Source organism: Salvelinus fontinalis, chromosome 5 (assembly GCF_029448725.1).
Source record: "Salvelinus fontinalis isolate EN_2023a chromosome 5, ASM2944872v1, whole genome shotgun sequence".
Taxonomy (NCBI): Eukaryota; Metazoa; Chordata; class Actinopteri; order Salmoniformes; family Salmonidae; genus Salvelinus; species Salvelinus fontinalis.
In genome coordinates this window covers 1,473,845-1,486,981 of record NC_074669.1, presented here as the reverse complement: position 1 = coordinate 1,486,981, position 13,137 = coordinate 1,473,845, and the positions used below count along the sequence as shown (strand labels likewise).

The 13,137-nt window shown below is 39.2% G+C and overlaps 2 protein-coding genes across 5 annotated transcripts in view; one reads left to right on the top strand and one right to left on the bottom strand.

Annotated features, from left to right (window-relative positions):
* rab3il1 (RAB3A interacting protein (rabin3)-like 1) overlaps positions 1 to 8,348 on the top strand; it is a 34,941-nt gene extending 26,593 nt beyond the window's left edge. For 3 of the 4 annotated variants that reach the window (XM_055924314.1, XM_055924315.1, XM_055924317.1), the window contains 6 exons: positions 1,312 to 1,440; positions 3,172 to 3,284; positions 3,770 to 3,793; positions 4,796 to 4,895; positions 5,114 to 5,180; positions 5,369 to 8,348. In XM_055924314.1, coding sequence (XP_055780289.1) covers positions 1,312 to 1,440; positions 3,172 to 3,284; positions 3,770 to 3,793; positions 4,796 to 4,895; positions 5,114 to 5,180; positions 5,369 to 5,454 — 519 coding nt within the window. In that variant the 3' untranslated portion in view covers positions 5,455 to 8,348. The remainder of the gene's footprint in view (positions 1 to 1,311; positions 1,441 to 3,171; positions 3,285 to 3,769; positions 3,794 to 4,795; positions 4,896 to 5,113; positions 5,181 to 5,368) is intronic. The other variant, XM_055924318.1, reaches the window with a different exon arrangement.
* A 747-nt stretch (positions 8,349 to 9,095) lies between these two features.
* Positions 9,096 to 13,137, bottom strand: part of epx (eosinophil peroxidase) — a 39,756-nt gene continuing 35,714 nt past the window's right edge. The window contains exons 15-18 of the mRNA XM_055921962.1: positions 12,162 to 12,326; positions 11,853 to 11,936; positions 10,307 to 10,409; positions 9,096 to 10,049 (exon numbers count right to left, since the gene is read on the bottom strand). Coding sequence (XP_055777937.1) covers positions 9,995 to 10,049; positions 10,307 to 10,409; positions 11,853 to 11,936; positions 12,162 to 12,326 — 407 coding nt within the window. The 3' untranslated portion in view covers positions 9,096 to 9,994. The remainder of the gene's footprint in view (positions 10,050 to 10,306; positions 10,410 to 11,852; positions 11,937 to 12,161; positions 12,327 to 13,137) is intronic.

The following is a 13,137-nucleotide window of genomic DNA, read 5'->3' as shown; positions in this document are numbered from 1 at the left end:
GTTCCCTGGGGTATCAGCCCCCTCTCTTCCCTGAGCAGGAAGAGGAGGTTGGCATACCCTTCTGTCAGGATGTTTGTCCGCTGCTGTCATCGTGCCTGGAGGAGAGCCCGGTCAGCCCTCAAGACCACCTCCAGGTATCGACGACAAGCGGATCGCCATCGGACCCCGGCTCCCCGGTATCGTCTCGGGCAGAAGGTATGGCTATCCACCCGGGATCTGCCCCTTCGGGTGGAATCCCGCAAACTCTTCCCCCCGATTTATCGGCCCGTTCCCCATCTCCAAGATCATGAGCCCCTCTGCTTCTGATGCCCCATACCCTTCGTATACATCCCACCTTTCATGTGTCCAGGGTCAAACCCATGTCTCACAGCCCTTTGTCTCCCGTTTCCAGGTTACTGACCTCCTGCCTGCCTTGACTTGTCTATTGCCTGCCCCTGTTGGAATATTAAACTATTGTTTATTCGACGTGGTCTCCATCTGGGTCTTATCTTCATACCTGATATGTCATGCAACACCCAATGCCCCTGTGTGAAAAGTAATTGCCACCTTACACTCAATAACTGGTTGTGCCACCTTAACTGGTTGTGCCACCTTTTAGCTGTATTAAATCCAACCATATTCTTCCTGTAGTTGTTGATCAGTCTCTCACGTCGCTCTGGAGGAGTTATGGCCCACTCTTCCGTGCAGAACTGCTTTAACTCAGCGACATTTGTGGGTTTTCAAGCATGAACTGCTCGTTTCTAGTCCCGCCACAACATCTCATTTGGGATTAAGTCTGAACTTTTTTCAATAGGCCATTTCAACACTTTAAATGTGTTGTTTTTTAGCCATTTTCATGTAGACTTGATTGTGTGTTTTGGATCATTGTTTTATTGCATGACCCAGCTGCTCTTCAGCGTCAGCTCACAGACAGCAGTTCTGCATGCAAGAGTGGGCCAAAATTCCTCCAGAGCGACGTAAGAGACTGATCAACAACTACATGAAGTGGTTGGTTGCAGTCATTACAACTAAAGGTGTCACAACCAGTTATTGAGTGTAAGGGGGAATTACTTTTACACACATGGATAAAAGTATCCATTTTATTTTCGTAAACTCAGGTTCCCTTTATCTAATCTTACGTTTTGGTTGAAGATCTGATAACATTCAGTATCAAAAATGTACAAAATAGAGAAAATCAGAAAGGAGTCAAATACTTTTTCACAGCACTGTAAGCTATTCCCTAAATACAATCATGTTTATTACATATCCATCCATATCCACAGCAAATCAAATACAGGGAAATAACTAATCAATTATATCTCCTCTCCTCAGATGGACAACATTCTGTATGCAGAGTTCTTGACCTGGAGAAACAGACCTAGTCTGGACAGAAGTTCAGCCTTCCTGGTGCGGATCTACAGGGAGGACATCAGCCCCTGCCTCTCCTTCACACGATCTGAGGTACCAGTACCTGCATGTTTCTCTGTACATAGAATACCATAACTATTCTAATAGCAGAATATAATAGAATACCATTACTATTCTAATAGCAGAATATAATAGAATACCATTACTATTCTAATAGCAGAATATAATAGAATACCATAACTATTCTAATAGCAGAATATAATATAATGCCATAACTATTCTAATAGCAGAATATAATATAATGCCATAACTATTCTAATAGCAGAATAGAATAGAATACCATAACTATTCTAATAGCAGAATAGAATAGAATACCATAACTATTCTAATAGCAGAATAGAATAGAATACCATAACTATTCTAATAGCAGAATAGAATAGAATACCATAACTATTCTAATAGCAGAATAGAATAGAATACCATAACTATTCTAATAGCAGAATAGAATAGAATACCATAACTATTCTAATAGCAGAATAGAATAGAATACCATAACTATTCTAATAGCAGAATAGAATAGAATACCATAACTATTCTAATAGCAGAATATAATAGAATACCATAACTATTCTAATAGCAGAATAGAATAGAATACCATAACTATTCTAATAGCAGAATATAATAGAATACCATAACTATTCTAATAGCATAATAGAATATAATGCCAAAACTATTCTAATAGCAGAATAGAATAGAATAGAATATCATAACTATTCTAATAGCGCAATAGAATAGAATACCATAACTATTCTAATAGCAGAATATAATAGAATACCATAACTATTCTAATAGCAGAATATAATAGAATACCATTACTATTCTAATAGCAGAATATAATAGAATACCATAACTATTCTAATAGCAGAATAGAATAGAATACCATTACTATTCTAATAGCAGAATATAATAGAATAGAATACCATTACTATTCTAATAGCAGAATATAATAGAATACCATAACTATTCTAATAGCAGAATATAATAGAATACCATAACTATTCTAATAGCAGAATAGAATAGAATACCATAACTATTCTAATAGCATAATAGAATATAATGCCATAACTATTCTAATAGCAGAATAGAATAGAATACCATAACTATTCTAATAGCGCAATAGAATAGAATACCATAGCTATTCTAATAGCAGAATAGAATACCATAACTATTCTAATAGCAGAATAGAATACAGTACCATAACTTTTATATTAGCATAATAGTATACCATAACTATTTTGTTAGCATAATCTAATAGGATATCATAACTATTATACTAGCATAATAGTATACCATAACTATTATATTAGCATAATATAATAGTATACCATAACTTTTCTAATAGCAGAATATAATACAGTAACATAACTATTCTAATAGCTGAATAGAATACAGTACCATAACTATTATATTAGCATAATAGTATACCATAACTATTATATTAGCATAATATTATACCATAACTATTATATTAGCATAATAGTATACCATAACTATTATATTAGCATAATAGTATACATAACTATTATATTAGCATAATATAATACTGTAACTATTATATTAGCGTAATATAATACCATAACTATTATATTAGCATAATAGTATACCATAACTATTATATTAGCATAATAGAATACCGTAACTAATACCGTAACTATTCTATTAGCATAATATGTTAATACATGTATGTGTGTCGGGCGGGGAAAGGCTTTTGTGTGCATGTATAGTTTGTTGTTGTTATTAATGCATTGTGACTCTGGGCCACAGTTGTCTCAGTCAGTACAGAGTGCAGTGGAGAACAACTCTTTAACCATCGAGCCGGTGGCCATGTCAGCTTTACCCATGGTCAAAGCCAACGCCATAGAGTGTGGCGGACCCAAGTGAGTTATCCCTCAAATGTTATTAAAACGTGATCACAACTTTATTATAATGTTTTAAGGTTGTTTTTATTTTTGAACATTGGGACTGTTTTCCTCAGAAAATGTAGTCCGTTTCATGTTTTGTTTCCTTGCTGTGATACTTCAGAGTATCGTGATATTGGTCATGACAACAGTAATCACAACTGAACCACACCCATCTTGTCTCTCGTTCTCATTCAATTAATATTCATGCTCAAATCAACACTCTCTCTCCTCTTGGTGACTTTTCACAATTACACCTGTCATCTATAATGAATGTCATTATTCGTGACTCCGTGACAAATTATGCAAACTTGATTGGTCTGACTTTCTATGGATTAGTTTAGTATTTCTCATCACAAATCTGTTCTGTCCTAATGAGTTGAATCAATGGGCTACACTGCTAAGGTGGCACTGCTTCACCTCATGCTTCCTAATCAAATGTTGATTGAATTATTTTCCCCCAGTGGCTTGAAGGCAGCAGTAGAGACGTAAGTAACTTTAGGAGCGAATCATTTCATTACCTTTTTTTCTTTTCCACTAACAACAAACTGTTCTGTGCTCTGTTGTTCACTGTCCTGTATGCTAACCCCTTCCTCTCTCATCAGAATGTCCTCCAGTACTCTGTCCAGCCCTGCATGTCTTGTTGTTGTTCACTGCCATCTTGTCTGTCCTCCTAGCTTGTCTGTAGTCTAACATACACAGGTCTTGTAAGGCAGCTTGTCTGTCCTCGCAGTGTGTCTGTAGTCTAACATACACAGGTCTTGTAAGGCAGCTTGTCTGTCCTCACAGTGTGTCTGTAGTCTAACATACACAGGTCTTGTAAGGCATCTTGTCTGTCCTCACAGTGTGTCTGTAGTCTAACATACACAGGTCTTGTAAGGCAGCTTGTCTGTCCTCACAGTGTGTCTGTAGTCTAATATACACAGGTCTTGTAAGGCAGCTTGTCTGTCCTCACAGTGTATCTGTAGTCTAACATACACAGGTCTTGTTAGGCATTTTGTCTGTCCTCACAGTGTGTCTGTAGTCTAACATACACAGGTCTTGTAAGGCAGCTTGTCTGTAGTCTAATATACTAACATTTCTCAGATGTAACTAACTCCGTCCGTGGAGGAAGCGACTCCATATCTGTTCAGTGTTCAGCTTTTAAGGTCATTTTATTTGTTCCATTTCTGATGTTAAAAAACTAACAATCATGTTGTCATGTCTTCTACATGTATTGCCGGTTTCCCAGACCCAGGTTAAGCCTAGTCCTGGATGAAAGAACTTGTTCAGTGGAGAATCTTCTACATGTATTGCCGGTTTCCCAGACCCAGGTTAAGCCTAGTCCTGGATGAAAGAACTTGCTCAGTGGAGAATCTCCCTTGAAAGTGCTTTTAAGTACATGTTTAAGCTTAATTTGTGTCCGGGAAACCCGACGCCGTAGAATTCCATAAATGAGTGAGTTAGTTGGTGTGATTTTTTTTCTCCTTTTTTCTCTGCCTCTATAACAGGAAGTGTGCGTTGAGCGGCATATCCCGGTCCTGTAAGCACCAAATCAAACTGGGTGACGAAGAGAGTTACTACTATATCTCTCCTTCCAGCAGGGCACGGGTACCTACCAACCATGTTTTGTTGTTTTTTTGAAAAATATATTTGAAAATGTATTGGAAATAAAAATGTACGTATTCACTTATCCTCCTCAACATCTATAGACATATAAATATGACTACCTTTTTGTGTTTATTAATACTTTTATCAGGTAGGCCTAATGTGAGAGAACTTTTTGTTTGAAAGTGTGTGTGAGCCCTTCCTCAATTCCGTTCCTCTAGATCGCAACCGTGTGTAACTTCTTCACCTATATCCGTTATATTCAGCAGGGCCTGGTCAGACATGACGGTAAGTCTGACGTCCCCCTTCTAAAAGATAGACACAGAGAGGTCAACAATAGACCCACTTTAACAGTGAACAAAATGACAGTGGCAATAAGTTAAAGACATTAAATCTGTCTGGCGTTCTGAAACTGACTGAAACCATTTCAACCCTCCTGTCTTTGTCTGTCTCTGCCCCCCCCCCCCCCCCCCCAGCTGAGCAGATGTTCTGGGAGGTGACACGTCTACGGAGGGAGATGACTGTGGCCAAGCTGGGCTTCTACCTCACAGACCAGGAATAGGAGGACAGATGGGAGGAGATGTCACAGTAGACCTAGGTCGTGTTTATTAGGGCACACCGTAGCAAAACGTTTCAAAATGTTGCGCAACGGACAATGAAAATTAGCTAATTTCTTCCTCTTCGTGCCCAGTGAACACGGCCCAGGGCTAGAAGACAGGAGTCACCAATCAACTGTACAAAGACACAGTACGATTTGAGAGTCAGATCACCTGTACCGGTTTCACACTGTCGGGACAACCCAAACCGAACTGGGCTGGTTTGGCTCAGTTCAGTTTTGCTCAGCAGTGTGAAAAGCCCTCAGGAGGACATGCAGGACCCAGAAACCGGATGGAGCCCTCAGGAGAACTATGCTGCCCACTCTACATTCACACAGTGCCATATACCCTCCAGTACTGCTGCATTACTCCTAGGTGTTGTCTCCTGTCACCTTAGAACCACCGTTGTCTCCTGTCACCTTAGAACCACCGTTGTCTCCTCTCTCCTTAGAACCACCGTTGTCTCCTCTCTCCTTAGAACCACCGTTGTCTCCAGTCACCTTAGAACCACCGTTGTATCCTGTCACCTTAGAACCACTTGTGTCCTCTCACCTTAGAACCACCGTTGTCTCCTCTCTCCTTAGAACCACCGTTGTCTCCAGTCACCTTAGAACCACCGTTGTATCCTGTCACCTTAGAACCACTTGTGTCCTCTCACCTTAGAACCACCGTTGTCTCCTCTCTCCTTAGAACCACCGTTGTCTCCAGTCACCTTAGAACCACCGTTGTATCCTGTCACCTTAGAACCACTTGTGTCCTCTCACCTTAGAACCACCGTTGTCTCCTCTCTCCTTAGAACCACCGTTGTCTCCAGTCACCTTAGAACCACCGTTGTATCCTGTCACCTTAGAACCACTTGTGTCCTCTCACCTTAGAACCACCGTTGTCTCCTCTCTCCTTAGAACCACCGTTGTCTCCTCTCTCCTTAGAACCACCGTTGTATCCTGTCACCTTAGAACCACTTGTGTCCTCTCACCTTAGAACCACCGTTGTCTCCTCTCTCCGTAGAACCATTGCAGCAAACCAAGACCACCTCTTACTTTGCCTTAACCTTGATAGATTCTTGCACTACATTGTAAATGCCTTGCATGGCTTATTGACGAGAATACATCTGTAGTTAGAATGGGTTATAGAAGTGCAGGGATTCACTCTGCAGATTTCTAAGTGCGGATAAAGACAACAGCTGCCTTTAGGCTGTTCAGTCCTAACCAGTTCAGAAATAGTGTGTTACATTCAGGTACTTCAGTTAAATAAAGAAGAAATGTAAAAAATAAATCAGATTCACTTTATTTGCCAAGAACATTTACACGTACCCAGAATTTTACTTGGTGAATAGGAGCCGCCAATTGCAGTTACACGGTGCCAGAATTAATAAAAGTCCTGAACGAAAAGCCTATTCGGTCTTCTCAAATATCCTCGTCTTCATTCGGGATGCTGTGACAGTTTTATCAATGACTAGGAGGTTACAGGTCATTTGTTATTTAACGTAATGGGATGATAAACCAGCCATGGATGATTTAAGCAATACGTTGTTTCTCCCTAACACTCCCAATGTATTCACTTTTTAAATGACTATCTAGTTGGGAAATATAATTGTTTTAAAATGGCAGTTGTAGTTTCACTCCTGTAACATGGCATGTAAAATTCTCTACTATTTTGTATAATAATAATAATAATATATAAGCCATACATGACCAAATAATGTGTAGCTTTGCACGGATACATAGCCATATGCTGTAGTGTGTATTAGCCATACCTTGCATGTAAAGCCTTATCAAACTAAATGAACACTATTCATGTCTGAACGTGCAATAGTAACTGCTTTCCTCTCAGGCTGCGTTTACACAGCCAGCTCGATTCTGATCTTTTGTCCACTAATTGGTCGTGGAACGCTTCAGAGATCTGGAACGCTTCAGGGATCTGGAACGCTTCAGGGATCTGGAACGCTTCAGGGATCTGGAACGCTTCAGGGATCTGGAACGCTTCAGGGATCTGGAACGCTTCAGGGATCTGGAACGCTTCAGGGATCTGGAACGCTTCAGGGATCTGGAACGCTTCAGGGATCTGGAACGCTTCAGGGATCTGGAACGCTTCAGGGATCTGGAATGCTTCAGAGATCTGGAACGCTTCAGAGATCGAGGCCTGAGTTCTATTTGTATGTGAAAATACCATGTGATGCATTTGCTTACATTGACTGCATTTTTTAGGGTGCCTTGGTTGCACAAATTAAAAAGTGTGGCTTAGTGCTGAGCGATTAGTGCTTTTTGAGGTCGGTTTGGTGTCCGTTTGATTATATAAAAATACAAATAAATCACTGTTTTCGATTTCGATATATATATATTTGTTACATTAAATGCATTATGCATAATGTCAAATCAAATGTATTTATATAGCCCTTCTTACATCAGCTGATATCTCAAAGTGCTGTACAGAAACCCAGCCTAAAACCCCAAACGGCAAGCAATGCAGGTGTAGAAGCACATTGTGGGTTGAATGCTGTGACAACACAATTACTCTACCTTAATAAAATATTTCAGTTATTGTGTATATTACATTTGATGACTATTATTTAATTCCAAGTCATCATCTCATCTCAATATCCCCTCATGATCATGCATTCTTCTGTCTCTTCTGTAGCAGGCATAAAATATACACAGAACGGACAAGTAAGGTGTGCAATGGATTATGGTCATTGTAGTTAATTACCACGTTTTCTGCGATAAACTATGAAGAATATTGGCCTGCTGGAAACTACAACTCCCTACTACATCGCACAGTTCAGCCTGGATCTGTTTTTAATCTGTAGAGAAACTGTTCAAGGTGTGCATTGAGCTCACAGAAAAATAAATCATTGAACCAACATCTGTCAATTAGTTGTTTATAAAATGAAAAATAACCAAAATGCCAGTTAATCGCTCCGCATTAGTGTGGCTTTAACCCACAGAAGCCCTGCCTGAAGTAGCCTACAAATCATATACTGTGGAATCCTTCTAGTAAAGAGACATATTTGACCTCAGGGCCCAGGTAGGTCACTAGATTTAGGTTGTTACCAAGAAGTGGATGGTTGGTTACCCTCTGATACAAAAAGCCTCCAGTCGACTCCCTCCCACGCCCACAGTTGTTGCTAAACAGGTTTGAAGGGAGGGAAATATGGCAGAGATCCAAGAACATACTGGTAATCATAAATGTGGCCGACAGCATTCCAGACTGACTACATTGCATTTGCCTGACTGATCATGTGATATAGCAATTTGACACGCAAACCATTACACGCTGCCTACAGTCGGCCTGGAACGCGACCTGTCTCTCTCAGAATGGCATTACTGGTCCGGAAAGCTGTCATAGGTACCGAACACGGACATGCGTTCCAAGATGTTTAACAAGTGTTCCGGACAAGTGTTTCTTCCCGGATACTAACTGATTTAAATACCTGAGCCGACAAGGTGAAAAATCTGTCGACGTGTCCTTGAGCAAGGCATTAACCCTAATTTGCTCCAGGGGCGCCGTACAACTATACACGTTGACCCTGTAAAACAACACATTTCACTGAACCTATCCGGTGTATGTGACGACAAAACATATATTTTTTTTTTAACTGCAACGCCCTTTAATGCTGTTAGCTTGTTCAGGTTTATGAGCTTCAAACACGTTGACTAGAACAGACAAATACACGGATAGCCAAGTATTTGGACTGTGACACGTTTATTTGGACTGTGACACGTTTATTTGGACTGTGACACGTTTATTCGGACTGTGACACGTTTATTTGGACTGTGACACATTTATTTGGACTGTGACACGTTTTGTTTTGGCTCTGTTCTCCAGCAATTAGGATTTCAAAGCTCACAGTGCCGACTGTCAGATTTAATTTAAAGGTATTTTCAGGTAAACCGTTTAGAAATTACAGCCCTTTTTGTACATTTAACTTTTAGGAAACCAAAAGTATTTAGACAAATTCACTTATGTGTATTAATAAAGTAGTAAAAAGTGTAGTATTTTGGTCCCATATTCCTATCACACAACTACATCAAGCTTGTAACTCAAACTTGTTGGATGCATTTGCTGTTTGTTTTGGTTGTGTTTCAGATAATTTTTTGTGGCCAATAGAAATGAAATGGTAAATAATGTAATAATAATGTATTGCGTCATTTTTTGTCACTAAACAGAGCTACGACAACAAAAAATGTCACTGTCCAAATACTGTACGGCGGGACATATGCACCAAATACAGCAAATTACTTTCTGCACTTTGAGTCAGACCTTTGAGGTTTTATATATAATGTGACTGTGGTCTAAAATGAGGTTACAATTCAGTTATTTCTCATTTTCAGGTTATTATCTAACAAATAATCTGAAGTTACGTTTTAATATCAACACATTCAAGTGCATACTTTTAAGATATATGTCACATTTTTCAAACAAAATACTAAAATGTAATAAAATATGTAAGGACTATATTTCCAGAGGTGTCGCTTGGTTATCTGTCCCTCTTACAGCAACCACTGTTTATCGGTTCTGTTTATCGGTTCTGATTATCGGTTCTGGCTTCTTTGGAAAATACCTGCAAGGATATAAAATAAAATAAAATATATATAGTTTTTGAAATGTTACATAACATTTGTTAAGCAACATCTACCAGGGTTGGGGTCAATTTAATTTCAATAAAACATTTTATAAGTAAGTTATACTTTTCAATGAATAGAATAGAATATAGAATTTCAGTTTACTTCCTGAATTGACAAGGACATTATGAACTTGACCCCAACCCTGATACATTACAATGACCGTTATCACCTGGACATCATTATAATGACGTACCTTCTACAACAGGCCAGTATCACGAACATGATGGCCACACCACCAACCACAGCTATTACAGCAGACACTACTGAGACTGCAGACAGGGAGGACAGGTCCAGGTCTGGAACACACCACAAACAGACAGAGGAACACTTGTTCAATATGTTTATTAAGGACTCAATCTGTAATACTGAAGCGTTACTAAATATAAAAGGTCATTTCTGATGGAAAGATACATTAGTATTGATTAACACCTGATGGTCAGATACATTAGTATTGATTAACATCTGATGGTCAGATACATTAGTATTGATTAACACCTGATGGTCAGATACATTAGTATTGATTAACATCTGATGGTCAGATACATTAGTATTGATTAACACCTGATGGTCAGATACATTAGTATTGATTAACGTCTGATGGTCAGATACATTAGTATTGATTAACACCTGATGGCCAAATACATTAGTATTGATTAACATCTGATGGTCAGATACATTAGTATTGATTAACACCTGATGGTCAGATACATTAGTATTGATTAACATATGATGGTCAGATACATTAGTATTGATTAACGTCTGATGGTCAGATACATTAGTATTGATTAACATATGATGGTCAGATGCATTAGTATTGATTAACACCTGATGGTCAGATACATTAGAAAATGTATAGAAGGATAGGTGTATAGAATGTGTATAGAATGTATACATGTATAGCATGTATAGAAGATGCATAGAAGATGTAAAGAATGTATAGCAGGATAGATGTATAGAATGTGTATAGAATGTATAGATGCATAGAATGTATAGAATATGTATAGAATGTATATGTATAGAATGTATAGAGTATATAGATACATAGAATGTATAGATGTACAGAATGTATAGATGTATAGAATGTATAGTAGGATAGATGTATAGAATGTGTATAGAATGTATAGATGCATAGAATGTATAGAAGATGTATAGAATGTATATGTATAGAATGTATAGAGTATATAGATACATAGAATGTATAGATGTACAGAATGTATAGATGTATAGAATGTATATATGTACAGAATGTATAGATGTACAGAATATGTATAGATGTACAGAATATGTATAGATGTACAGAATATGTATAGAATATATAGAATGTATAGATGTATAGAATGCATAGATGTATAGAATGTATATATGTATAGAATGTAAAGAAGATGTATAGAATATATAGATGTATAGAATGCATAGAAGGTATAGAGTATATAGATACATAGAATGTATAGATGTACAGATTGTATAGATGTATAGAATGAATAGATAGATGTATAGTATGAATAGATTATATAGATTAATAGATTATATAGATGTATAGAATGAATAGATTGCATAGATGAATAGATTATATAGATGTATATAATGTATAGATGTATAGATTATATAGATGTATAGAATGAATAGATTATATAGATGTATAGTATGAATAGATTGCATAGATTATATAGATGAATAGATTATATAGATGTATAGTATGAATAGATTGCATAGATTATATAGATGTATATAATGCCTACCTGTGCACATATATGACCCAGGTGTGTTGAGGCAGTCCATATTTTGGGGGCACGGGGTTGGCTGATCGGCACACTCATCGACATCTACAGCAAATCAGTCAGAATACAAAACTAAAGACATGCATGTCGACTGTAGTGCCTTAATTAAAATCTCTCTCTCACACACACACACACACACACACACACACACACACACACACACACACACACACACACACACACACACACACACACACACACACACACACACACACACACACACACACACACACACACACACACACACACACACACACACACACACTCTACCGTGGCAGGTTGGGGGAGCAGGACTCCATTGATAGCTGTTGGGGTCACAGGTCACAGAGGATGGACCAATCAGCTGATAGCCTGGACCACACTGGTAGTAGATGACGGAGTCACAGAGCAGAGAGAAGCCTGACTGTAACCTGGGGATTGGACCACAACTGGGATCTAAGGGGGAGGAGAAGGAGGGGGGGAGGAAGTACAGTGATAACCTAATGATGATGAGGTCACAGTAGAGAGAAGCCTGTCTGTAACCTGGCAACTGGACCACACCTGAGGAGGTCAGATGAAAGCCAACAGCCGGGCTCTGCACAGAATCCCTGATCTACTAAATACACGTATCTTGCATACCATGTAGTTGCTAGATTTCTTTACTGACTCCATGTCCAATCTCTATCCTTTCCCTCCCTCTTTCTCTACCTGTGTCTGGTTCCATCCAGACAGAGAGGATAAGCTGAGGGATGAGGGTTAGTAGAACAGCACCTGTGTCAGGCTCCTTCTAGACAGAGAGGATAAGGTGAGGGATGAGGGTTAGGAGAGCAGTACCTGTGTCCGGCTCCTTCCAGGCAGAGAGGTTAAGGTGAGGGATGAGGGTTAGGAGAACAGCACCTGTTCCATCCAGACAGAGAGGATAAGGTGAGGGATGAGGGTTAGTAGAACAGCACCTGTGTCAGGCTCCTTCTAGACAGAGAGGATAAGGTGAGGGATGAGGGTTAGGAGAGCAGTACCTGTGTCAGGCTCCTTCCAGGCAGAGAGGATAAGGTGAGGGATGAGGGTTAGGAGAACAGCACCTGTTCCATCCAGACAGAGAGGATAAGGTGAGGGATGAGGGTTAGGAGAACAGTACCTGTGTCAGGCTCCTTCCAGGCAGAGAGGATAAGGTGAGGGATGAGGGTTAGGAGAGCAGTACCTGTTCCATCCAGACAGAGAGGATAAGGTGAGGGATGAGGGTTAGGAGAGCAGTACCTGTGTCAGGCTC